General features: G+C 51.1%; 1 protein-coding gene across 4 annotated transcripts in view; it reads left to right on the top strand.

Annotated features, from left to right (window-relative positions):
• Positions 1–27500, top strand: part of LOC130124161 (zinc finger protein 521) — a 63355-nt gene that overhangs the window by 12353 nt on the left and 23502 nt on the right. For 2 of the 4 annotated variants that reach the window (XM_056293607.1, XM_056293606.1), the window contains exons 2-3: positions 2030–2083; positions 12549–12749. Coding sequence is in view for 2 of the 4 variants with exons in the window: in XM_056293606.1 (XP_056149581.1) it covers positions 2030–2083; positions 12549–12749 (255 nt within the window). In the remaining 2 variants the exon portion in view is untranslated. Of the gene's footprint in view, positions 1–2026; positions 2084–12548; positions 12750–27500 lie in introns of all 4 variants that reach the window. The other 2 variants (XM_056293605.1, XM_056293608.1) reach the window with 2 other exon arrangements.

Here is a 27500-nt window from a genome sequence, read left to right as displayed (position 1 = left end):
TTTTATTTGGCCCCTTACGTGACGGTTAATGCCCTATGACCGACGCTGATCGACGCAGCCGAGTGTGAAAGTTGCCGAGTTTAAATGGCCCCAACTTTTAATAAGTTCACAGTGGTGCGAGGCTGGCGCAGACAGCCGCCATGTTTAGGTTCCGGTGGCATCGTGAAATGGAATTTTCTGCCTCAACTCTCTTATCTCGCCAACAGGGACGGTAATCAAAACAAAACTCCAGCGCCCTCCGCCAATCTCTGATAGAACCGTGGGGGTTTCATTAGAACCTCCCCCACCACGCACGCACACGCACGCACGCACACGCTCACACACGCTACCCCAGTGCATTTAAATGATCCCGGATGCACGGCGCTCCGCAGCGCTGGAGAAACTCATTAAGCTCTCGGGGCATCAGGCGCTGAAGGCCTCCCTCGCTAGGGCAGGTTTCCATGTGGGGCTGATACGACGCTTTTCGGTGGCTCGGCGCCCCCACTGTGTCCAACTACACCTGTCATCCATCACTTTTAATGGATTTAACTAATTAATTGACCGACATATGGCTGTTTACTGAGCGGACCCCCCTCATATGCGGGCGTCACTTCCAGGGTACATATTGTAGCGAATTCGGGGGGCAGCCAGGAACTGCCGCAGCCGGGACGCGAAGCCGGGTCTCACACACCACGGGCGAGTGCGCTAAGGGTCCGACCCGTTAGCCAAGGCCTAGCGAGTCTAGTCCTCCGTGGTCGTCACGGTGTCATTGTGACTGCAGAAAGTCTCCCGGTCTTGGTCGTGAAAGCAGCGTTCCAGCGTGCTAAGTGGCCGCTGGGCCCCGACACTGAAACACCGTCCTCCACCCATCACCGTCTGCCTTCTCCGTCAGCAAGCAGCTCGGCGCTCCCCCCCCCCCCGTCATTTTTCACGGAGGTTTGACGCCCTGACACCGACTCTTGCTCCCCTGGGGGAAAGGCTTCTGCCACCGTAGGATCCAGACTTAATTATGCAAAGTACAGGATATTTTGTGCAATTTTAAAAGTGCGCCGGTTTCTGCTTTGGCAGTCGCTGCCATACTTCCCTACTGGGAGGTCCTGTCAGACACCCCCCCTCCTCCTTCCTCTTTGCCCGGGAAAATGAAAGGCTAGAAAAAAAGAAGGCGTAATGGAGAATGCATTTCGACTGCAGGGGTGGAACGCCGAGGCATAAGTCCTCCCTGAGACCCCTCATTTTACATGGAACAGGTGGGAGACTCTTTTGTTCTCCTCCCGCTGTTAAAATCCATTTACTTTCCTGTACTCGATGTGCCACAAGGAACTCTCACCAAAAAAAAAAGGACTCTTAAGAGATTCCTACCTTTTACCAAACAGCAGCCATGTTTGTGCAGGACTGTCAGAAAGCCGGGAGTACCGGGGTCGCCGTGTGGCTAATGGAAGGACCCCCGATCCGGCCGTCGCCGTTCTGACGTGAAGTAGAAGCCGGCCGGCGGGTTCTGAGAGCTCGGCGGAGTTTGTCAGAGATTTGCAAGAACACTTTTTGGTGAAAATATTTTGATGCAAATGAAAACCCTCTGTTCCCCGCTTTCGGGGGGAGGCAAAGAGCTCGTGCTGTATTTTTCGAACGTTTTACGACACTTAAAACTGTAGCCACCTCAGCCAAGGCACAACTCCTCTCGCCGAAGCAGTTATCAAGGTGTTTTTCTCTTGGTCACTGTTGATGTTGGGAGGGTGTTTCAGCGGAGGGACGTTCATAATTCATCCCCGTCATTACGCAGTCCAGTGTGTTATTTAGGTGGGTGGCGGTGCGCCGCGTTGCCAGACCTCATGCATATGAAAGGATCGCGTGGATTCCCAAACCACAGGCTGAGCTGTCGAGAGAGAGAGAGAGAGAGAGAGAGCTGCTGAATTCTTCTGGAGTTTCCATACAGAAAATCCTCATAGTAAATAATACAAAAAAAGAAGGAAAGCTCAACGTGTCTAACTTGTTTTCCACTGCTAACAGTTTCTTCCCCCCACCCCCTCCCCCCCTCTCTTTTTTCTGGCAGTAGAAGACAATGTGACAGAGGACCAGCACAGTCCTGGGCAGACTGCCATTCAGAGCGGTAATGCTCCATTTCATATTTCATCATTTTGGGGCTGGAAAGTGCAGTGTGTGTGTATGTGCACATGTGTGTGTGTGTGCGTGCCTGCACACAAGTGTGTGGGCATGTGTGTATGTGCACATGTGTGTGTGTGTGTGCGTGCACATGTGTGCATGTGAATGAGTATGCATGTGTGTGTGCATGCACACAAGTGCGTGGGCATGTGTGTATGTGCACACGAGTGTGTGAGCACATGTGTGCATGTGAATGAGTATGCGTGTGTGTGCGCGTGTGTGCACGGTCGTGTGCGTTCAGGCACATGTGTGTAGTGTGGGTGAACTCGTAGTTGCAGAATGAAATGACTTGTGTTGTGTTCACATGCTACCTTTCTTTCTGTGCCTTCACTGTTATCCCCTCCATGGTTGTGTGTGTATAAGTGCGTACTGGAGGGGGGTGTGGTTACGAAACTTGCTGTGCATGCATTGTTTACAAATTAGTGCTCTGGTTTAGGGTCTGTGTGTGTGTGTGTTTGTGAGTGTGTGTGTTTGTGTGTGTGTGTGTACTACGTTTTCTATCATCGGGATAGAAAAACCTGAAACCACCTACATTTGGGGACATTTTGTGGGTCCCCGTGAGGAAAACGGATCTATTTTGGGGTTAGGACTTGGGGACTTGGGTTAAGGTTAGAATTATATTTAGTTTAAGGCTAGGCTAAGGGTTAAGGTTAGGATTATATTTAGTTTAAGGCTAGGCTAAGGGTTAAGGTTAGGCATGCGTGTGTGGGGTGTACCTGTTTGGGCACGTTGCCATTGTTTGTGTCTACATTTGAGGGGTTCCTGCCGGTGTGTGTGTGTGTGCGTGTGTTTGTTTCCCAGCCCGCCGTATGATGTAGAATAGAGCAGACCAGATGAATGTGTCCTGTCTCCTCGCGTGCCATTCATGCGGGCCCTGCAGGAACAGAGCGGTAATTCAGGTCAGGCCTGCAGAAAGCCCTCTGTGAATGAGGCCTGCTCCTGGTGCACCACACCGTACATTTTCATTTCATTTGTCTCTGGTAAAGGTTAAGTCTCAGGCGTGGTTATTTTAAACCCAATATGGATGGCTTTGCCCAGCAGGCTGGGGACACTGGGTACTCCTCGGCTGCCACATTAGTCCGGCGATTATCCACACCTCTCTGAGTCCTGCGAAAGAGAGACGCCCCTATAGAAAAAAAAAACAAAAAACAAGGGTTGGCACATTATAAGAGATTCTAGCTTTATTTATGTCGGTAGTGTTGGTTTAAGGTTTTGTTTTCTGTCAGTGGTCATGCCCCGGCTCTGCGGTCTAATACTTAGCATGCCTCTATAACTTCATTTAATTGCAAAACTGCAAGAGGCGAACAGTAAAGCGGGCTGTTCTCAGAACATCTTGGATTTGAGCCCTTAACGTACGCAGCGTGTTGTCCCTTCTTTACCACCCAGTGTTTCCCGTTTCCTCTCTAGTAGGACAGAAACGCCATTAATTCATCCCTCCCAAACCCAAGCAGGATGATGTCTGTCTGCAGCTGTGGTAGCTCGCATTGATATGTTGTGATGGGGGGGGGGCTGCCTCGCCCACCCTGCTAACCCCAGCCGAGCGGATGAAGGACTGAGCGTAAGAGGCCCAGGCTTGCCTCGGAGACCTCCTGTCATCCAGAGCCAAAGCAGAGCTAATGAGTGTGTCTGATTACGGCGACCCCGTCAGACGCACGCCTCTTCCTCTCCGCGGCCCTTCACCGCCGCCATCGTCTCCGGAGAGGGGGGAGACAGCCGCCACATGATCGATGTCTGCCTGTGGAGAAATCAAGAGGGCGCACAAATTAATTTCTCACTTTCCTCGTTTGACTTCGTGTGAATGATTTATTTTTTTAACCCCTCCCCCCTCTTGCAGGATACAGCTCGACGAATGGCCGATTGAGTGGGGTGGGGGGGTGGGGGTGAGGGGGGGGGTAACACCTTTGGAAGTTGGGAAATTTGTCCTGCCAGTTGGAAATTAGTCACCTCAAACTCCAAAAAAACCATGTTGCCGTGGCTCGTTTATCTCAACCCCTACACATCCCGGTGACAACCAGTTCGGCACTGGGGTGAAACCACATCCCTAGCGCGCTCCTCTCCAGCGCTGAATGGAGGCTGTCGAGAGGGCTGCCTGTTTTGTGTTCTCGGGGGGTTTTTTTCTTCTTCTACGCGTTTAGCACTTTGATGAACACAGCCATAATAGCCAATAGACTCCCGACATGCATAGGGGTTTAATCAGGAGCGGTGTGGAGCGCTGCCTCGTAAGTAGACCCCCAGCCGCGCTCCTCACTGGAGTCTCTAAGCGTTTTGTAGGTCCGGGATCCTCGCTCTCATTCATGTGTGATGTGGCACAGGCAAAGGAGAAATGCTAACAAAAGAGGGCCCTCTGAAAGACAGACAGTGTAATACTTTGTTTAGAGGGGCAGGAACAGTATGATATCTGAGATTTAATGAGGCAGTGTGCTTTTCTTTTTTTTCTCTTCTTTTTACCCGGAGAGCGTCGAGCGAGCTTAAGATCTGCAGCTTGGCTTTACCACTGCGCTGTCTGTGCGTAATTATAACCACATGCTCCAAGCACTTTTTTCTCTCTTTAACACACACACACACACACACACACACACACACACATATATATAATATACATTATTTTCTCTCTATCCTTTTTCCTTCTTGCTCTTGGCTGTGTCAAGTTGGGGCTTTCACTCGGAATCGGGTGTCGCCCCCCCCCCCTTCATAGAGAGGAGTGGACTGGGGCAAATAGAAGTATTGTGGAGATCTGAAGGAGTGACTGGATGATGTAGTGTGGAATAGCATGGCATACATAGCGATGCGGTGTCGCAGGAGGCCGGCTGAGACTGAGACTTAGACTGAGACTTGGACTGAGGCTGAGGCTGAGACTTAGACTGAGACTTGGACTGAGACTGAGACTTAGACTGAGACTTGGACTGAGGCTGAGACTTAGACTGAGACTTGGACTGAGACTGAGGCTGAGACTTAGACTGAGACTTGGACTGAGGCTGAGGCTGAGGCAGCCCACAGATCAATGCACTGCGGGGCTCGCTACAGCAGGAAGCGGAAAGGACTCCATATCTCCAGCACATCAGAAAATCATATTTTCTATTATTAATTTCCTTTGTTGTTTCACTGCACTAATGGCGTGGCAAGGCACTTCGTTCAATATCATCACTCCCTCTGAGGGGGAGAAACAGTAAGAGAGAGCGAGTTAGAGGGAAAGATGGCGTTAGCATGTGATACAATCAAATGACGTTTCTCATTCAACTCCTTTGATTTCCATTTTCTCTGCTTCCTCATATTCTTCAGTGCAAAGATTGAAGTGAGGAGTGATGTGCCTGTGATGACGTGTCCTCCCTCCTGGTTGTGCTTTCTGCCTTGTTTTCACTGTTTGATCTTCCTCACCCAGACAGCATCCGGATGTGGGCCACTTCAGGCAATGATGCGGCACTGATGGCCTTCTTCTGGCCCTGACAAAATGGATGTGAGCCTGAAGTGGCCCACATGTATAATAGCAAATATGGCCCAAATATGCCAAATCAAATGTGGGCCTTTTCTGGCAAAGACGTGGTGCTCTGGGCAACATGTGGTCTGGATGTGACCCTGAAGTGGCCCGTGTGGTAAATGGTGAATATGGCCCAAATATCACTAAACAAATATGGCCCACCTTTGGCAAATATGTGGCACATGCGGCATTGCTATGGCTTGGTTCTGGCCCAGATTTGGCGAACAGGAGCGGACCGCCCAAGTGCCATCGTTCCACGCGGTATGTGGGCCGGATGAAAGTGTCGAGTGTGGGACGGGTCCGGGCCACAGCAGTTTTGCTATCTGGGTTGTTTCCTGTCATTGTCCGCCATCTTTGCTCGCTCTGTAAGAACTTGTCTTTATGTCAACGCACGTCACAACATTTTCATAATCACACCGTGCGTTGATGTCCTATCAAGCACCTACCATTAAGCTTTTTCACAACGTTAAATCACTTTCACATTTCAAGTGCATCAAAATAGTCGCCGGCAACCGGCCCCTGTTGGGAATCGATGGGAAGTTAACGCGGATAAATCAAACTGTGTGCACGGACCGTACGAGCGCAGATTCTCTCTGTTCAAATGCTCGACGATCGTTAACAATTTGGCAAGTGTTAAAGCTCACACAGCCTCGTCGCCGGATCGTGATGTTCTTTAATGATGGGGGGAATCAGTGGATGTGACGGCCTAAGTGGAGAGCCCCCAAATCCCATCCACACAGAGGAGGATACACTCGGAGGCACATGTGGCATTAGAATGTGGTGTGACCTATATATGGCGGGTGCTCGGCAAAAGTTTTAGATTTTTAAATAATGAGGTGCCGGCAACCGTGTGAAGGTTATTCAATCTTAATGTCCCCCTATTTCTGACAGCCTCCCTCCCTCTGATAAAGGAGCGCGCGCACCTTTGATCAGGCCTGCCGACATGTGTCGACAGAAGCTGCTTGCTGGTTAAAATAAATTCTTAATTTGAACTCGGGGGTGGGCGGTGGGGGTTTTTTTGTCGGGGAGGTGGGGCATCATAGGATCAGGATCTCTGGGAAATGACGGGGAAACAAGGAGATGGGTGAACGGGTAATGATGTTTTTCGACACCGAGGTCTTTGGTTGCACAAAGAGATGTTGGGGCTGAACCCTGATGGAGCCAGACATATCTACAGGCAACCGAGAGCATCGCCCCCAGTGGTTTCAAACCTTGGCTTCATCCTCAGTATTTTGGACTGGATTTGAATCAATTCTAGTCTGAAGTAACTGACATTTATCCCTTGTTGCGTTGCAAAAAGAAAAGAAAAAAAAAACTTTGTATCCAACCATAACTTTCTATGTCTAAACTTTAACTCTCACAATTTCCACTTCTCTCTCTCCTGAACTCTCGGTTCTCGTTTTATTTATTTATTTTGTTTTGTTTTTGTTTTTTATCCCCCCGCCCCTTTTCTCCCCAATTGTATCCGGCCGATTCCCCCACTCTTCCGAGCCGTCCCGGTCTCTGCTCCATCCCCTCTGCTGATCTGGGGGGGGGGGGGGGGGGCTGCAGACTACCACATGCCTCCTCCCATACACGTGGAGTCACCAGCTGCTTCTTTTCCCCTGATAGTGAGGAGTTTCACCAGGGGGTCGTAGCGCGTGGGAGGATCATGCGATTTCTCCCCCACCACCACCACCACGAACAGGCGCCCCGACCGACCAGAGGAGGCGCTAGTGCAGCGACCAGGGCACACACCCACATCCGGCTTCCCACCCGCAGACACGGCCAATTGTGTCTGTAGGGTCACCCGACCAAGCCGGTTCTTGTTTTGAACTTTTTTCTTTTTTTCCCATCAGGTTGAAGTTGGGGTTAAAAGATTCGAAATGAACTTTTTAGGTTAATATTCTAATTTGAATGCGGGTCACCTGGTCCTCTCCTCCTCCTTGTCCCCAGTTCTCTTTTGTCTGCAAGGCGGGCCTGTCTGCCTCCTGTCGTACAGTTAAGTCCCTGCGGTCGGCCCCTCCGCCTCCCGGGCGGCGGGCCGACAGGAGCGGGCTGCCCTGCTGGGGACCAGCGGCTCCCTGTTGGGGCTGGCAGCGCTGCAAGGAGAACATCAATTAAAACGATATAAATATTTAAGAGCAGAAATATTCAATAAAATAAAGGTGGGGGGTCCAGGGGACTCTGCTACTCACAAGATGAAAGTTGTGGCGTGATAAATGTCACCAGGCGTCATAAGAGACAGGAGCCCGAATGATGGATGGTGTCAGACTCAGACAGCTATTATTCGGCTCAATAGGTGTCAATCACAGCTCACAATTTCCAGCTTCTTTTTTTTTCTTTTACGATTGCCCTAACAATGCATACTTCCGCCATACCGTGGATCAAAATGAGACGATTTAATGATTTAATTTCCCTGATTGACCTTTCCGGAAGATCGTCTTACTGTAACCCTACCTAATGAATTTCTTTCTGGTACATGCGTCGTTAATCGATACGGTTCCTCCAGCGGACCTACACGCCACATCGTCATCACCAACCTGGTCAACAGACTTAAAACAGGCTGCAGAAATGATGAGTAAAATCTCACCGTACAGGCAAATCCCCTTCCATATTCGGCATGTGATCGTCAACCAGCCTAAGCCTGGTGGTATTGATCTGCTGTCCAGCCTGTAGACTAGTAGCAGAGGATGTCCTGATCTGATGGATTACTGTATGAGACCCAGGGGCACAGCAACCTCAGTATTGACGGAGCTTTTTAATCCCAGGGTTGGACGTGACCTTGCTATGTCAAGGCTCCCCACCCCCCACAGCCACCCAACTCCAACCCTCCTCCATATATGTAAAGCACATTTCAACACTAGCGCCACATGACGGTGTAACCGGTTATTTTCTTGTCCGGTGCGGGATTCGATACGGGGTGTACTGCACCACAAGGCGACATCACTAACCGCTCGGCTAAAGGGTCAGACCCGTTAGCTAGGGACTAACGTGCCCTATTGGTAGTTTACAGTCGTCACCCTCTCCCGGAAGCGCGCCCTCGCGCTTTGTCATTCCCGCGCTCCGAAGAGACTTCTGAGGATCTGCACACTTCCGGATCCCACCGCTGCCACCAATGTAACCGGTTATTTTCTTGCCCGGTGCGGGATTCGATACGGGGTGTACTGCACCACAAGGCGACATCACTAACCGCTCGGCTAAAGGGTCAGACCCGTTAGCTAGGGGCTAACGTGTCTTATTAGTAGTTTACAACAGTAACGCATTAGAAGTTACGGAAGCGAGACTCCAGATCGCTGCTGTCGAAACCCGATCCTTTCCAATCTGACAAGGAAGGCAGAAAAACTCGGTGCTTCAGGTCTGCGTCTGAGGAGGCACGTGGGATCGCCAACCACGTACGAAAACATCTGGATAATTTGTATCGGGCGCTTTATTCTATTAAGATTTAAACTGTAAACGCCACTGAAATCTGTTCCCCGCTTCCGGTGTGGGAAGATGGCGGCGCGAATTCACGTTTGCGGCCGACAGGAAGTAGACGCGTTTCCGCGCACGCGTTGGAACAAATCGGATTTCCGGTACGGATCGGGCGATGGTAGAGGCTAGCTCCCGTCGGTGCAGAGAACGGAGATGGAGTCGAGAACGGTCAACTGAGCATGCGCGAAATGCCTCTACCACGCCGCCACACGCCCCGCGTAGCATCCAGGCGCTTGGTTTCTAGGAAGACCCGCCCCTACTCTGCGTCTGGTTAGCTAATTTGAACCCTAACCCCGCCCTAACCCTAACCTTAACCTACCCAAACAACGGAGGCGACGAGTACTTGCGCATGCTCAGTTGACCGTTCTCTGCCTCGATGGGAACTAGCCTCTACCATCGGGCGTTGACAGGGCTCACCCAGTACCGGTGTGGGAAAATGGCGACGCGAATTCACGTTTGCGGCGGCCTCATCCAGTAGTACCGTCCTTGCAGGGTCTTTGTCCTCGTCTGTGTCTAAGTTTGTCTTCGTTTGATGGCTGGGAGAGCTGGCGCTGGATCGGCTGGGAGGGCTTGGTCTGCCGCGTCCTGTGGGCCCAGGGACCACGGCCCTGCCTGGAGCTGCGACCGAGAAGGTAACGCCGAGGGCGGTCTGACAGGACGCGTAAGCGGGGCAGGCTAAGCTAACTGCTAGCCCATGCAGACCGGCAGCTCTGACAGTCATCCTGGCTGGTGTTACTTCTCTTGGACAGTGATGTTTTATTTTTTAGTTTAGATATGTGTGTTAGTGTGGATATGTGTGTTAGTTTGGATATGTGTGTTAGTCTGGATATGTGTTAGTGTGGGTATGTGTGTTAGTTTAGATATGTGTGTTAGTGTGGATGTATGTGTTAGTGTGGATATGTGTGTTAGTGTGGATATGTGTGTTAGTCTGGATATGTGTGGTAGTGTGGATATGTGTGGTAGTCTGGATATGTGTGTTAGTTTAGATATGTGTGTTAGTGTGGATATGTGTGTTAGTGTGGATGTGTGTGTTAGTGTGGATGTGTGTGTTAGTTTGGATATGTGTGTTAGTGTGGATATGTGTGTTAGTGTGGATGTGTGTGTTAGTGTGGATATGTGTGTTAGTGTGGATGTGTGTGTTAGTGTGGATATGTGTGTTAGTTTGGATATGTGTGTTAGTTTGGATATGTGTGTTAGTTTGGATATGTGTGTTAGTGTGGATGTGTGTGTTAGTCTGGATATGTGTGGTAGTGTGGGTATGTGTGTTAGTGTGGATATATGTGTTAGTTTGGATATGTGTGTTAGTGTGGGTATGTGTGTTAGTGTGGATATGTGTGGTAGTTTGGATATGTGTGTTAGTGTGGATATGTGTGTTAGTGTGGGTATGTGTGTTAGTGTGGGTATGTGTGTTAGTGTGGATGTGTGTGTTAGTGTGGATGTGTGTGTTAGTGTGGATATGTGTGTTAGTGTGGATATGTGTGTGTTAGTTTGGATATGTGTGTTAGTCTGGATATGTGTGTTCCTGAAGTTCTTGTAGTTTTTGGCTGTGTTTTTGTGTTTTGTGTTGCACTGCTGTGGGCCTGGGGAAACGATATTTCATAAACAGATAAAGTGTTCCTGATTCCTGACTTATTTTTCAGGCAGCACGATTTAAAATGGTATTTACATCATCGATGCGTAAAAAGTTACTTGACAAAAAAAAACAAAAACAAAACAAAAACGCCTACTACTTCACAGACAGCTTGCAAATAAGATAAAATAAAAGAAGACATCAACTTTTCACTGTATTTTCACAGCATTGTGGATTCTACATGTGTGGATAAATCACAAGTCATATATTGTGTGGCTTTTGGCCACAGTCACAAGCGTCCCCCCCCCCAGAGCAAGGGAGGCCGGCATCTGTGAGGATTGTGTTGGGATTTTCATTTTCTTGAAACACCTTCTGTTCTGTTCTGCATGGTCCCACAGGGGACCGCAGGGCTGATATTTTTAGAGGGCATGTTCCGAGAGCCGCCATCGCCAAGAGGAAAGGACAATGGAGGGTGTGATGTTACATCAATACTTGGTACGAGTGGTGGTGGGGAGGAAAAAATCCTGGGTGGCCTTGATGAGTTCTGGAAAACCACCTCGAGGAATGTTACAATCCTTGAGAGCACCCCTATGGAACGTGGGACTTAAAATGGCCACCCATGTATAGATTCACCGAGCTCGTTGCCAGACTCAACCACATGTCAGCGCAGCGCCGTAAAGTGTCCTTAAGCAGTATTAACTGTGTGCTAGGCAAAAAAGCGGCGTTCCTCCTAATGTTCCCCTCCGGAGTCTGAGGACATGCCGAGGAGCACTGGCAGCAGTGGGTCTCAAAATGGCCGCCGGTGTAATGCAGAAAGATTTAAGAGCTAAAGCAGTGGGGCATGATCATTTGATTGTGAGTATGGCTTTGTAATCAGTCTTATTGTACTGAAGTGTGATGGTCACAGCAGGACCGAGAGGAGGCTGCAGGCCATGCTGCCTAATTACAAGACGCTGATGCAAGCCGTTGATACTGTTTTTTTTTTTTTTATACCCTTTTTGGGGTTTTTTGAAGAAAAAAACCCAAAAAGCTAGGTGCGCTGTGAGTGATAGATGGTTTGTTTCTCTGTTTTAAAGTTTAATCGTCGTACTGGATACCGAGGCCCTCCTTTGGTAACGGGTCAGTAGATCACAACCTCGTGTCTAGTCTGGGTTCAGCTTAGTCCGGGGTAGTCTCCCAGCCTTGGCACTGCTACAGCACAAAGCCAACAAGAGACAAAACTGCAGATGGATTGAAGAATATTGATGTGTGCGACCCGCGGCTGCCTGCGAGCAAGGCTGAATAATTTAGTGAAGTGTGTCGTGACGAAACCCTCGCACACACTAATCTCAGTTTTGTGCACGCTCCTATGTGATGCCTTCTTAATACACCCCCCAGTGCTTGTCTTAGATGTCCAGGTGCCTGGATTATATGGCTAGGCCTTTTGTCTTTTCACGGACGCCGGCAGATGCAATTCGGCGCTCTCCGGTGGAATTTCATATTTCTTGAGTCCAGCCAAAAACTGCAGCCCAGGATTTATTAACTACAAATATTCCCATCCGTCTAGTTTCATATACTGGAGTTTTGCTTGGGTGAACCAGGGCAAACACAACTTAAAACCCTTTCTAATAACAGCACTCTGTGTGTGTGTGTGTGTGTGTGTGCGCGTGGTCATTGTGCGATTTGAGAGGGTGTGTGCACTCGCATCGGAGTTCGCGCTCACCTTGCCCCAACAGCTCTGTTACAGCGTGAGTGGCTGAGTTACAGAGGCCCGAATTGAACCTGCATTTTTATTACTGCTTTTATTATTGTTTTTATTAAATCCAGAGTCTAGAAATCCGGTTTATTGTCACCCAGAGGACGGTATAGTGCCTGGGCTGTTTGGGTCGCCCCCTTCTGAATGTGTGGCGTTGTCCTTTCCCTGTGGCTCGGCAGATCCAGAGTGCGCCCTCGAGAGGGCGGCGGAGGATGGTGAGGCCGGGCGTCTGAGGAAGAGGCTGCTCTCTCCGGAGGAAGGGGAGGAGGGAGAAGAGGAGGATGAGGAGCCGGCGCTGCACAGCTGCGACAGCTGCCGGCAGGTGTTCGCGTCGCTGAGCGATCTCACCGAACACAAGATTAATCAATGCCAGCTGACAGGTAAACAACGCTCAGCCCACCGAGCCTTCCCCTCCACTCTGCCGCTCGGGCCCCCACTCCCACTCCCACTCCCACACCACGCCTTCACCGGAGAATGGGCCGCACCGTGTGCTGAGTGCACGGCACCGTGGCGCACACGGCGCCAAACTACCGACCATACCTGTGCTGTCGGACCGAGGGAAGGCTCGGTCCGACAGCACAGACACAGACTGTAAAACACACAGGGACATACCCACTTCACGTTGTTAATGTGCACATATATCGTCATTAGCAGTCCTGCGTGCTTCTCTGCATTAGCAGGCTTCACGTGCAGCATGTGTGTGTGTGTGTGTGTGTGTGTACTACACCGCAGGTGAATGTGGCTTTAATTGCGTTGTGATATTAAAATGCACCAGCTGTAGGACGTAAACCAGGCACGTATTTCCACACCGAAGAGAAATCTACCTGGAAAGGGATGCTGAGCCCAGGGGAGTGGCCGTAAGAGAGAGGGATGCTAGCTAGCGAGGTAGCCTAGCGGTACCTGGTGGGACTGGAAGAGCGGGGTGCCATCGGCAGACTGTGTCACTGACCTGCTGATGGATGAGGAGGGCTATAAATACCCTGACAAGGTGGGAGACGGGACTAATGATGTGAGCCGAAGGTTTCCGCACGCTTCCCCTGGACTCGCTGTCCTCCTTTGCGCGTCCTGACGGGCCCGCGTCAAGAAGCGCCCGTCTGACGCACATTTCCCCAATATCTGGGCGCACACCCCCGTCTTTTCCCTCGGTCCTCCATGCAGGGAGAGGACGTTAACTGGCAAAAATGCGACGAGGCCGCTTCTCACGTGTGTGTGTGTGTGTGTGTGTGTGTGTGTGTCTGTCTTGTCTTGTCTTTCGGGACATGAAAGTGAAAATCAAAATACTGCCCAGCGAACAAAAGCCAAAGCGGTCCACGCTCTGTTTACGTTCGAGAACGTTTGATTTCACATTTTCAAACCCACAGTCACTGAACCACAAATTACAGGGTAGCAGTGACGCCGACTGGTCTCATATTTCCCAACGACTGACGAAATATCCACGAGTTCAACAAAGACTTTCCATTAAGTGCAAGCCATTTTTACCGACTTAGTCTCGCTTTGCGTGTGCGTGCACACGCGTGCGTGCATGCACGTGTGTGTGTGTCTTGTCGACATTTTGTGTGAGTCGACATTTTGCGATCCCCCCCCCCCCCCCCCGTCCCTTTTAGCTGGTATTTGCATCTCTGCTCTCAGTGATGGCGGAGGTTGACATGTGTGCGTACTTTGTGTGTGTGCTCGTGTGCAAGGGCGTAGGAGAGAGTTTTATATGGGGGGGGGACAAAACCCTGCAGGGGGGGTCCCGGGGCATGCTCCCCTGGAAAATGTTGTAAAAACCAGTTTCAAACTGCCATTTTACAACAGTTTCCAGCAAAGAAAAACATGTTTCATGGCCATATGATAAGGCCTCCCCCGGAAGAGGATTATCATTATTATTATTTTTAATTTCGGCAGCTAAATTAACCATTGTTAAGCTATTTGAGACCAAAACGGAAAGCCTAGACATCTGGACATCGTTGACTTACACATTGTGGGATGGGAATGACATGAATGCTGGCACATACAGGGAGTATGTCTAGTATTGTGTATATATTAGGGGCGGCACAGTGGCGCAGTGGTTAGCGCGGTCGCCTCACAGCGAGAAGGTCCTGGGTTCGAGCCCCGGGGTAGTCCAACCTTGGGGGGTCGTCCTCTGTGTGGAGTTTGCATGTTCTCCCTGTGGCTGTGGGTTTCCTCCCACAGTCCAAAGACCTGTAGGTCAGGTGAATCGGGCGTACTAAATTGTCCCTAGGTGTGTGTGTGTGATGGCCTGGCGGCCTGTCCAGGGTGTCTCCCCGCCTGCCGCCCAATGACTGCTGGGATAGGCTCCAGCATCCCGTGACCCTGAGAGCAGGATAAGCGGTTTGGATAAGGGATGGATGGATTATATATATATATTAATGCATATATATAGTAGTGGTTGTTCTTGTTTATTGGGGGGGGGGACTTTTTCGCCTCCCACCTACATTGAGGGGAGCTTGTCCCCTCTGTCCACCCCCCGCCCCGGCACCGACGCCCTTGCTAATTCTACTGACCCTCATTCTACCTAAGGTGTGAAAATCAATTTGATGTTACAGTCGTGCAACGAGCGCGCTCGGCCGTTTGTATCGGGAAAAAAAAAGTTGCAGCGCCCCCCCCGACAGCTTTTTTTAATACAGTCACTAATCCATCAGGCCAATATTGACTCAAGCATTTCCTCTCTTGCATACCAACGGAATCATAACTCATTAGCAGTTATTAAGACTGAGGAGGCCGGCCCGCTAATGATATTTGAGTAAAAATTGTGTTGCGTTTATTGTTCCATAATACCTTTTTTTTACGTGTCCAGAACCGTGTAAACAGCTGCTCCGTGCAGCGGGCTGGTCGCCGCGTGTGGGTTGAGGACAGGCCGTCGTGTTCGACACCGTCGTCTGCCGGTCACGATCCACGCCGCCGTGTTTTTTCCTGTAATTAAGCTAGGCCTTTATAAATGTCAATCTTACGGACAAATAACTCTTAATTGCTCAATGGTGGGGAAAAAAAAAAGCCACTTGGATAAGAGCCCCTGTGGAAGCCAGACAAAAGAATGTAATTGCCGTTAGAGTATTGTGATTGTGCAGAAACCTTCTATTAGTATTCCAACACAGTGGGAGAAAAGAAACTTCTAGATCGCATACTAAGTACTTTGAACGTGTTTGTGTGTGCATGCATGCGTGCATGCATATGTGTGCGTGTGTGTGTGTGTGTGTGTGTGTGTGTGTGTGTGTGTAATACTGGAGATTTCCTATGTGGCATTATGTAGACATCCATGACCAATTAATCTGCCTTACATCAAGTCTCTACTCACAGATGGATCCTTTATTAAAACCATTTTCTAATCAACCACCAGCACCTGCTAAATTTTCCATTTCTACATTTTTAAAGATTTTCCTTTTTTTTTGGTAAACAAATTCTAGAGCTTGACTGGAACCAATCCACAAATGGAGATTTGTTTGCCATTCGCAAACAAAATTCAGCTCTCCCCCCCCCCCCCCCTAAGCTGATACTCTGTAAATGCAGACCACCAGAACTTGCAAATGACCACACGTGTACGCAGTTCCACCCAAGCACACCTCACGTGCACTCCCATTGTGGGTCTCATTATGCTTTTGCTGCTGTGTGGTGCAAACCAATGCGAACCTCCTCACAAAAGCAGGCAGGGCGAGCAGACTAAACAGATTCTAAATGGATTCCAGCAGTATGTGGACCACGCCCGACGGCCGGAGAGAGAGAGAGAGAGAGAAAGATGTTACATGTCACCCCGATCAATGGCGGCCATTGTCTCCCCTCCGTCTGGCAGAGGTGTAACACCTTCCCCGTGCACTTAAGCCGCGACCACTGCAGTGCGCTAAGGGAGCGCATGGGTATGGATTGCCTCGTGTCCCCGATGCGATCGGTGCTATCGATCGCGCTAATGCTGGACTGCGGAGGAAGGCGAGAGCCTGAGAAAGGGAGTAGGGAGACAGAGAGAGAGAGAGCGAGAGAGAGCGAGAGAGAGAGAGAGAGAGAGAGAGAGAGAGAGAGAGAGAGATCGCTGCAGGAATGCATCCTTTGGGAGCACGTCTCAGGCTGGGGCAGGGCTTCAGGAATGCTCCCCAGGAGACTCCAGTGGAGGCTGGGGCAGGGCTGGAAGAATGCTCCTCTAGAGAGTTGGGAGTGGAGGTTGGCTGGGGCAGGGCTGGAGGAATGTTCCCCCAGAGCACCCCTCTAACTCTGGGGTAGAAGTCGGAGGTGGTGGGGGGTCCGGGGTGGTGGCGGGTGTTGGTGGTGGTGGTGGGGGGGGGGGTGGAGTGCACTCTTCTCCGTCCCCCCTCCGGCTCCAGGATGGCTGCGGATCAGGTTTCCGTGCGGGGATCAGCATCCTGCCGACAGGGCTTTAGGCTACCCTGGGGAGGAGACAGGAGGCTGGAGGCAGTGCTATTCCATAGACCCCTCCAAAAAGGCGCTTTCACAAATGCTTTGTCTCACTGTTTCACTGTAGCGTCTACGCGGCCTGGTATTGTTACTTACCCTGCACGGAGGAAGACAAAACAGGAGAGGGTCTACAGTTTGGCCTTTGTTCTCCGCTGGCTCTGCACATGTTCGATGTGAAATTGGAATGTGCTCTCTGACATGTCCGAAGAAATGCCGCTCGCCAGATTTCATTTTGAAGTTGTTTACCGGTCCACATGGTAAATAGAAATAACTCCATTTCATTTTCACAAAGCCTTTCCTCCGCCATGTCTGCCGCTCCGTGCCTCTGGAGGTATTTAAATAGTCCAGCGCACACGTGGGCTTTCAAGCCTGCTGGCCATTCTTTTCGGTGCGCGTCCGCCTCTCTTGAGCAACACCTTTCCTTGTGTCCTTCACAAGAGGAGGGGCACGGCTGCTCCCCCCGGAGAGATCCGTGGCCTGCTATTTTAACCCTCTGTGAGATGACCTTTTTAATAAGTGTCTTTCTCTGTTTTCCTGCTGGCCACTGTGCAAGCAAACAGAGCATGTCTTCTGCTTCCCTCAGATAAAGGAATCAATCAGAGAGAGGGGGGGGGGAGAGCGGGGGGGGGGGAGAGAGAGAGAGCGAGGGAGGGGGAGAGAGAGAGAGAGAAGGAGAGCGAGAGGGGGGAGGGGGAGACAGACAGGGGGGAGAGAGAGGGAGAGAGGAAGAGAGAAGGAAAGGGAGAGAGAGGGGGGATAGAGAGCGAGAAAGGGAGAGAGGAGGAGGTGGGGAGACAGACAGAGGGGAGAGAGGAAGAGAGAAGGAAAGGGAGAGAGAGCGAGAAAGGGAGAGAGGAGGAGGTGGGGAGACAGACAGAGGGGAGAGAGGAAGAGAGAAGGAAAGGGAGAGAGAGGGGGGATAGAGAGCGAGAAAGGGAGAGAGAGGAGGAGGTGGGGAGACAGACAGAGGGGAGAGAGGAAGAGAGAAGGAAAGGGAGAGAGAGGGGGGATAGAGAGCGAGAAAGGGAGAGAGAGGAGGAGGTGGGGAGACAGACAGAGGGGAGAGAGGAAGAGAGAAGGAAAGGGAGAGAGAGCGAGAAAGGGAGAGAGGAGGAGGTGGGGAGACAGACAGAGAGAGGGAGTAAGACAGATTGAGAGAAGTGGGCCATATATGGATTGATATTTTTCCCGTTCCTTCCCCCTGTAGACGTTGCAAAATGTGTTGCAGCTTCAATAAAGTGCTTCTCAGATTTATGAGAAAACTACAAATGAGATGCCGCACGTTAGCGCCGCACGAGCAACAACGACGGCTCCGAATCAGAGACGGGAGGGATGCATCACTCACGCGATGCACACTAATGTTGACGTTTTGCAGATGAACCTGTATTTGCTGATATCCTTTATATATGCGTGTGTGTGTGTGTATATACATATATCTGTGTGTGTGTGTGTGTCTTATAGCTAGCCACAACATGTATATACATATAGCCAACATGGCAGCTGATGAGTGCGTGACGCACGAAACAGGCTGGCACTGCTATGAATTACATATATATATATATATATAATCCAGTGATGATTGCTTATGGCATGAAACAGGCTTGGGCTGTCTCATAAAGAATTTACTTGACTCACTGGATTATTTTGCTCCTTATTTGTTGAGCACTTTCCCTACCGTTGAGTGTTTCTTTTAACAAAGTTATATATATATATATATATATATATATATACAGATAGATAGATAGATAGATAGATAGATAGATAGATAGATAGATAGATAGATGGATGGATGGATAGATATATGTAGATATAGATATACACATGTGGTGAGCTGCATGTGTGTGTGTATGCATGTGTGTGCGTGTGTGTGTGTGCGTCTTGCAGCTCACCACGACATGTTTGAAGTGTACATCAAGTGTGTAGGTCAGCAGCATGGAAACATTCAGTAATACCCACAACTATGAGCGAGCTGCTGGCACTGCATGTTTTCAGCAGTGTCCCATTGGAGGTGCTGTGGGGTTTTTTTCCGTTTTTTTTGTTTTTTTTTTGTTTTTTTTTTTTGTTTGTTTTTTTTTTTAACTAACTTTGTGTATCGATCCAACAGCTGCTTTCTGGACGCCGAGAGGAATGTGCCGATTTGCAAAGACTTGATTCGCTTCAAAAGGCCTCTCTCGCGTAAGAGGGAGGCGACATGAGCCGAGGCCTGATTAGCCGAACCCCGAGCTCCGGCGCGTTCATCAGATATTCTGCTGCGTTTTTTTTTTTTTGCCAGGGCGTCTTGCGACATCCCGGTACAAAGAGCAGCACACTGATTACAAGGCTTTGAGGGGGGGGTCAGGGGAGAATAGTTACTTCTGGCACAGCGCAGCCGCTGAAAAGAGACCTCATGCTAGACTGAGCTCTCCGAATTGGGTTTGAGTCCTTCCTGTGGATGTGGCTGTGGATGTGTTTGTGTGCGGGTGTGTGAGTCTGTGAGAGAGAGAGAGAGAGAGAGAGAGAGAGTATTAAAGTAGGTGTGTTTGACTCCTCGGTGTAGCATCCCCTTGCGTTTCCTCTCTGTGCGACAGTGCCAGTAACGCTAACAGGAGTGTCATTAGGAATTCAAAGCATATGCCCTCGTGAGGCCGCCCTCTTTTCTCTCTCCCCCGTGCTTCACACCGCACACATTATGCACTGTATAAAGTATTTATTGGTCTTTGTCAGACAAGGGCTGCGTTTTCTGCAGAAAAAACAATCAAAAATAAGAATAGAGGAGGCCGTGTTTTGGTTTTGCACCCGCGCTTTTTGTTGATGAGATGACGGCACAATGGCCGGCGCTGCAACTCGTCGCCTTTTCCGCATTTGCGTCCTTCTCTCCCTCTCCACCTCCACGTCTTTTTATCCAGCTCTCGTTTTCTTGCTCATTCAAGTCACCCGCTTAGGCCGGCAGACACACATGGCGCGCACAAGCTAGCACCTGCATGCTTGTACCGAGCATTTTAGACGACACATTAATCTTCACCCGAGAGTCCAAACGCATGCTGTGACTTCACCCGCTTGACCTCTTTCTTCGTTAGGCAGCCAACGCGGCAAGGATGGCGTCCTGCCACAACATAGATCACCCTGTGTAAGAATCCGATCTCAACATGCATCGGAATAAAAATTTCATATCACCAAACACTTATTGTTATTTTATCCTCTGCTGCATATCGTCCCTTCACTCCGAGCCACTTCAGTGGCGTGAAGCTTGTCTCTATTTTCCTTTTGCTCTCTCCGTCTCTCCCCGGCCCTGACTCCGCTCCCTCTTTGTTTCGCTCTCCTCCTCAGCCCTGCAAGTCTTTTTCAGCGGCACAGGCAGAAGAATGGCACATTAAATCTTAATAGGACTGCGTCTGGCCGTGTTGAATTGCAGAGCGTGTTAAGCCGGCGCTTTCCTCCCCCTTGGCACGCGCTCGTGGAAGTGGAAAACAATTGAATAAAAGAAACCGCTCCCTCGCTCTGCAACACAAGTGACTTTGACTGCACCGCTGAAGCCATGAGACCAAACCCGCTCCCGCTCACACATGACACAGGCCTGCTGCACAAAGGAGACTGTAACGCAAATGACATTAGTCTCTTTCACAGCACATCCGCATCCAGGTAGGCACAGGGTTTACCTGGCCACCTACACGGCTAGCTGCAGTACTTTCCCTGCCCGGTGACAAGAACAAATGCAGTGCTGAAATACCTAACGTGTACTCCTCAAAATACTGACTTGGCTAGGAGGGATGCAAGCGGTGGAGACTATAGCACACATAGGCCACCACACACCCCAGTCTGCCAAGAATATGCAGGTTTTCCTTCCAACCACAGACTACACCAGCTGATTTCACTTAAAAGGCCATCACATGTACACAAAAGTGTGTGAAGATGATGAACTTTGCCATCCGCCACCATGCAAAACCATGCAAAACCATCCACCACCATGCAAAACCATCCACCACCATGCAAAACCATCCACCACCATGCAAAACCATGCAAAACCATCCACTACCATGCAAAACCATCCACCACCATGCAAAACCATGCAAAGGGGCAGAGAAAAGGTGTCATATCCGGCCACAATGCCATTTCGCCCCTTCGCACGAAGTAGAACAATGGTGAACTTTGTACCGTGGATTCATGCTAGCAGCCAATAGACTTTTTTTTTCTTTTTTCCAAATATTAAATGGAAGCGAGTCCCTTGTGCTGGATGTGTCCCACTACCCGCAGCTCTACAACTCAGTCTGTCCGGAGTCAAGTCAATTTTATTTGTATAGCCCAATATCACAAATTACAAAATTGCCTCAGTGGGCTTTACAGCAACACAACATCCTGTCCTTAGAGCCTCACAACAGATAAGGAGCAACTCCCTAAAAAAAACCCTTTAACAGGGAGAAAAAATAGGGTGAAAGCTCAGGGAGAGCAACAGAGGAGGGATCTCTCTCCCAAGACGGACAATGTGCAATGGATGTTGTGTTTACACAATACGACATTGAAAGAGGATAACAGAATTATAATGGAATTATAAAGGAGTGTGAGACAGGACTCAATGGTAATATTTCTGTATGACTTGATGACTTTAGTGGTTTTAACGTTTCATAATGATGCTAATCTAACTAGCATAGCTTGCTAACGTAGCATTCAGTAATGATGATATGACTCTCTGTTTCCTGTATAGTGCACTACATTCACCCTCCACCTTCTAACTGTAAAATTTACTATGTAGTGCCCTCTGAAAATGTAGTGTCCAACGCATATACACTACTTTGTGCTAATTATACCACAATGCAATGCTTCATCTTTTCTCCACCCTGCTTGTGCCCTCTTTTCACTGTCAAATACCACGAGTTCTGCAGTATGAATGCTGGCACGTTGTATGCAACATGGCGTGATGAAGAGTTTTCCAAAGGACGCCATTTTCACGGAAAAGGGTCTTTTTTCCACTTCACCCATGCTTGTACGCACGTGCTACTCACCGCCTCGGGAATCACTGAAATTTGCGTGTGATGGGTCATAAATTAGAGTATCTTAGATCACGGTGAATTTGAACATGTGATTAGATTTTCTTCCTTCTGCATGTTGCAGAAGAAAGGTGCTTTGACTGTTCAGTTTTGCTGACAGCACGACTCTGCACGGCCAGTGCCGCCATCTTAGCATCTCGACTTGCCCTATTCTAAAGTGGCAGAGTGGACTGTCTCCACAATCATCCGAGCTGTCTCAGACTGGACGTCCTAATCGCTGCAAAATACCGAGTGGCGAAGCAAATCTTCACGCACTTTTCTGTAGGCGTGGCCGCTCCTTTAGCATGCCCTCTTCAGTTAAAAGCCAACTCTGTGGCAAATGTTTGCTTATGCTTGGGGGACTACAAAAAAAGAGAGAAGGGCGTCCGGGTGGCATGGCTGTCTATCCCGTCGCCTACGAAAAACGAGGGGATCGCCGGTTCGAATCCCCGAGTTCCCTCCGGCTTGGTCGGGGATCCCTACAGACACCAATTGGCCGTGTCTGCGGGTGGGAAGCCGGATGTGGGTAAATGTCCTGGTCGCCGCACGAGCGCCTCCTCTGGTCGGCCGGGGCACCTCTTTGGGGGGGAGGGGGGACTGTGGGGGGGGGGAATAGCATGATCCTCCCATGTGCTACGTCCCCCTGGTGAAACTCCTCTCTGTCAGGTGAAAAGAAGTGGCTGGCGACTCCACATGTATTAGAGGAGGCATGTGGTAGTCTGCGACCCCCCCCCCCCCCCCAGATCGGCAGAGGGGATGGAGCAGCGACCGGGACGGCTCGGGAAGAGCGGGGCAATTGACCAAGTACAATTTGGGGAGAAGAAAGGGGGTAAAAAAGAGCAAACCTTAAAGGTAGAGCGGGACGAGGTTAGAGAGAGAGAGAGACAGGGAAAGGATGGAGCGAGACGGGAAAGGCGAGAGATGGAAGGTCGTGGCGAGCCAAGGGTGCGGTGGTGTGGGTCCACGGCTGCTTTGTTAGGCAGTCAGAGGTGGTAATTAGCCGGTGATGAGTCGACCGGTTGTGTGTCCAGTGCATGGCACTGCTGGGTGGGGCTGTGGGAGGCAGATAAGGCCAGCGGTGGGCTTATCTCCGAGAAGGACAGACACCAGGCCTGCCAGGCAAATCCACCCACAGACCAGCCTCGTTTTATTAACAACATCATTAATGCCAGACAGGTTACGTGCGGTGACTGGGAAGAGAGGGCGAGCGAGGAGGAGGAGGAGGAGGAGGAGGAGGAGAGAAACAAATCAAGTCTCCGGCCCTGCCCGGCCGGCCGGTCTAAAGTAGTGAGGCAGCACTTGACGTGTTTTGAAAGCAAGGCGGTTGTGGAAATGTTTACCAGGTAGACAGCCAGCGGAAGGGCACGGAGAGCGAGCTTGGATCTTACCTCTGGGCTTTGCTCGCTCTCCTCCGGGTCCCTGGGATTCAAATGATTTTCTTTTTCTCTCTCTCTCTCTCTCTCTCTCTCTCTCTCAAACGTGGCGCCGCTCACCAGAATAATGATGAAGCAGATGCCGAGCAAACACAAGCGAACTCAAGGAAAAAAGGCAAAAAACGCATCCCTAAAAACTTTATGGCCGGTCTGACCCAGGCTCCCTAATTTATGCTGTATGAAATGTTGATTTGCTTTCTTCCCTTCCCTGCCTTCATCTGCAGCATAATTGTGTGTGTGTGTGTGTGTGTGTGTGTGGTATCGGTACTCTCGGCGCTATGTCTCGTTCCTCCCCTGTATCGGTGCAGAGCATTACGGTGTGGACTATAACTTGGCCCCTTGTTGTGGCGTCTGTATGAAGTGTAAATGTTTAGGTTGTCTTCACAAATACCTGCTGGCTGGAGCCGGGTTTCCTCTTCCATCCACATTTGTTTTTCTGTTTTTTTGGGGGGGGGGTTCCCCCTTTTTCTCCCCAGTTGTACTTGGCCATTTACCCCACTCTTCCGAGCCGGTCTCTGCCCCGCCCCCTCTGCCGATCCGGGGACTACCACGTGCCTCCTCCCACACATGCGGCGTCGCCAGCCGCTTCTCCTCACCTGACGGTGAGGAGTTTCGCCAGGGGGCCGTAGCGCGTGGGAGGACCATGCTATTCCCACCCCGAACAGGCGCCCCGACCGGCCAGAGGAGGCGCTAGTGCAGCGACCAGGACACACACCCACGTCCGACTTCCCACCCAATTGCGTCTGTAGGGGAGCCCGGACCAAGCCGGAGGTAACGCGGGGATTCGAACCGGCGACCCCCCCCCCCCCGTGTCGGTGTGCAGCGGCATAGAGCGCCACGCCACCGGCGTAGCATTACAGCAAACGAATGTTGCCCCCTGACAACGTTCGTTTGCTGTAATTCGACTTCCTTTGATCAGACGGCTTCCGAGCAGGTGTCCGGGCGCGCCGGTGGGGAAAAAAGACGAGTTTTCACCCCGGGTGGAATTAATAAACCGTCGTGTGAAACACGAACAAGCGCTCGCTGTGTAATTACCGCTCTTTATTTGCATATCAAATGCCAAAGAGCTTTCCGGAGGGTTGGCGTCTCCCTGAGACGGCGCAGACGAGGGGGGCAGCAGGACCCGGTCGGCTTTACCCCGGCGAACAGAGCCCGGCCGAACGCACCCACCCGGCTCCGCGGTACCTTGGTCGTCATTAAACAGCCACTAAGCTTTCACACCGTGTTAATGCCCTCTAATGAAAAGGTCGCGGTTTTCTACCCCCCCCCTCCCCCCTCCCCCCCCCCTTTTTTTTTTTTTTTTTTTTTGCTGATGTCTGTGTGGAAATGTACTGTACATTGATCCCCGCTGGGCTTTTTCCTCAGACAGGCTTTGCCAAACTGGCCGGTAGTGCGGTGGGAGGAAGGGGAGGCGGGAGATGGAGGGCGGTGGAAAGAGTGACCAGTCAGACAGGTTTATGTCTCCCCGCAGGCCCCGCTCCGTGGAGCGGGCCCACAGGAAGGAGCTGAGCCAGCTGTGACGGCATCCTGCAAGCCACTGTGGTTTAGGAACTCTGGGGCCACACTATCGCAGGCGGCTCAAAGTTCCCTCCACCCCCCTCTTCCCCCCCCCCCCCCGCCTCTCCTCTACCCCTCCCTGGGGTTGTTTTTGTTGGCCAGGGGGTTGGTGTTTGGGTGGGGGCAGCTCGCGGGGCTCAGCGGAGCAGCCGCTCCTCATACTGCAGGATATGGAGAGTTCACCCACCCACAAGGACGGGGATATTCTCAAATGCCGTATGAAGTAACACATTTGTTCCCGAGGACTAATTGCCATTTTCGGACTGGAAGGTGGGTTCATAAATTCGGTTTTATGGCCAGGATGGGTGTCGTTTCAGGCCTCCAAGGCCACCAGCTGGACTTTGCCTTGGCAGTGGGAACACTGTGTGTCTGAACAGTACGTAATGGCGTGATGTTGAAGCTATGCTGTCAGGTAATATACAGGGCCTCCTTAATGCTAAGAGCAGTGGACGGAGCGGCGGAGGAAGAAGGGGGGGGAGGGGGGGGCCCTCCCCTGCCAACGAGAACGTAAAGGTCATCTAATCTATTCCACCCCCAACCGGCGCGGCTGATCGATCATCCAGGAGGAGTCAATCGACTTGATCAGAGAGGCCCTCTTTAAGAGATAGCCTCCCAGCGAGGAGCTGGGAGTCGCTGGAAGGCGGCAGAGGGCGCCAGCTTGGTACGTGTCGCCGTGATGAAGCAAGACATTAAAATGCCTGACTAGATAGCGACTGGCCACCTGTGGTAGCCACGCTCGTAATAAGACACTGTTTCGAGAGAGAGCAAAGAATGCCGCTCGTTACCATGATTTTATCTCGTTAAATCACGTCCATTCTGCCGGTCTATTGCGTTGCCTGCCAACGCGGCGTTCGTCGGATCGAATCCCCGTGTTGCCTCCGGCTCGGTCCCTACGGACACAATTGGCCGTGTCTGCGGGCGGGGAGCCGCACGTGGGTGCATGTCCTGGTCGCTGCACTAGCGCCTCCTCTGGTCGGTCGGTGTGCCTGTTCGGGGGGGAGGGGGAACTGAGGGGTAGTAGCGTGATCCTCCCACGCGCTACGTGACCTACACCCCCCCCCCCTGGTGAAACTCCTCACCGTCGGGTGAAAAGGGGCGGCGGGAGACGTGGTAGGCTCCGCCCCCTCCCCGGATCGGCGGAGGGGGGCGGAGCAGAGACCGGGACGGCTCGGAAGAGCGGGGTAATTGACCGGGGAGAAAAAAAGGAGGGGGGGGGGTGGCTTAAAACAAACCAGATCGGCGGAAGCCCAGAAGTTTCCGTGGGCCAGACGAGATGGGGGGGGGGGGATGGTGGGGCTGTGGTAAACAGAGAGGTAATCTTTGTATTCGGGCATCGTGTGCCCCAAGGCAAGGCACGGTGCATCGTGCACGTCGTGGGGCTTGGTCGGTGGAAAATACCCCACAAATAGAGTCAACAGACAAAAACCATCTTGTGATTGGATTTTAATCCAATTGCATTATTATTCTGGCCTCCCATTGGCCATTCATTACTCTCACATGGAGTCTGTGTGGGCCGTTATCGCCCAATCAGGCGCAAGATTGTATTCCGGAGAGCATGCTTTCGTTTGCATCCTTTAAACCCAGCGAGCCTGTCCTCTCTCCGGGCCCGCCAACGGAATACCTAATTCCAAAGTAAACTGATTGCTCTCTCCAACAAGATTACGCTGTGATGATGTTAGCCAAATGAGACCGCTATTCGGATGCAGCCGGGGCGGGCGAGGATGCTTACCAGAAGATGACTGATCAGCATGTTAAGAGAATCAAGGTTGAAAAGGCTAGGAGAGAAAGAGCGAAAACGGGGGAGAGAAATCGAAAGAGTGTACGGGAGTTGTGCGCGCGGGGGGGGGGGGGGGGGGTTAGCAGAAATGTAATTTGCTTCTCACCTCAGGCGACTGGGCTCCGAGGCCAGTAAATATGCAAACAGGCCGAGCCTGGCCATCAATATGCAGACCCTAGATGATTACTAATCTCCACTGCAGAAACAGATTGAGGTCTGCTCAGAAGCGCCGAGCAACACGAGGAGGAGTATAAGGGGAGGCTGGAGGTCCAGCCGCATCTCCGCGTTAGCCCGAGAATCACGACCAGGCCTTAGCGTAGACCTGGACCGCGGAGGTGAGGGGTTCTGTTATTGATAGCGAAGCAGTATGTTGCATTATTTCATGTTTTTTGGGGCTGATATATTTGGGATGGGCCCTGTGATGGACCGGCGGCCTGTCCGGGTTGTCTCCCCGCCTGCCACCCGATGCCTGCTGGGAAAGGCTCCAGCATCCCCGCAACCCCAGTTGGGATAAGCGGCTTGGATAATGGGAATGGAATGGGGAAAAAAACCAAATATATTTGGGGTAAAGGTTTTGCAACAGTGGTCGTAACGTCGTGCTCTTGACCGAAGGGGAGAAAAAGCTGCCGGTGTAACTTCTCGGTAACTTTGAACCTCGTTCTCCACCCGCCCCTGATACTTCCATCATGGAGCGGCGCCTTCCTCTGATACGAGCTCTCTGGCGGGAGGCGCAGTAGTTTACCAGCCCATTGTCATTCTCCAGCCGTAATCCCGGATAAAAAAAACCTGTGGGACACAGACCGGGCTGGAGTCATTAGGTGTGTACGTGGCTTACCCAGACAGCCAGATAAACCAGATGCCTCGGGATGGCCAGGGGTCATCTCTCTATGAGAACTCGCTGTTGATGTCCTTGCTGTTCTCTCTTCCTCTCTCTCTCTCTCTCTCTTTCTCTCTCTCTCT

The sequence above is a fragment of the Lampris incognitus genome, chromosome 14, assembly GCF_029633865.1.
Source record: "Lampris incognitus isolate fLamInc1 chromosome 14, fLamInc1.hap2, whole genome shotgun sequence".
Lineage (NCBI taxonomy): Eukaryota > Metazoa > Chordata > Actinopteri > Lampriformes > Lampridae > Lampris > Lampris incognitus.
Note: the sequence above shows the minus strand (reverse complement) of the source record. Positions and strands in the feature narration are given on the sequence as shown.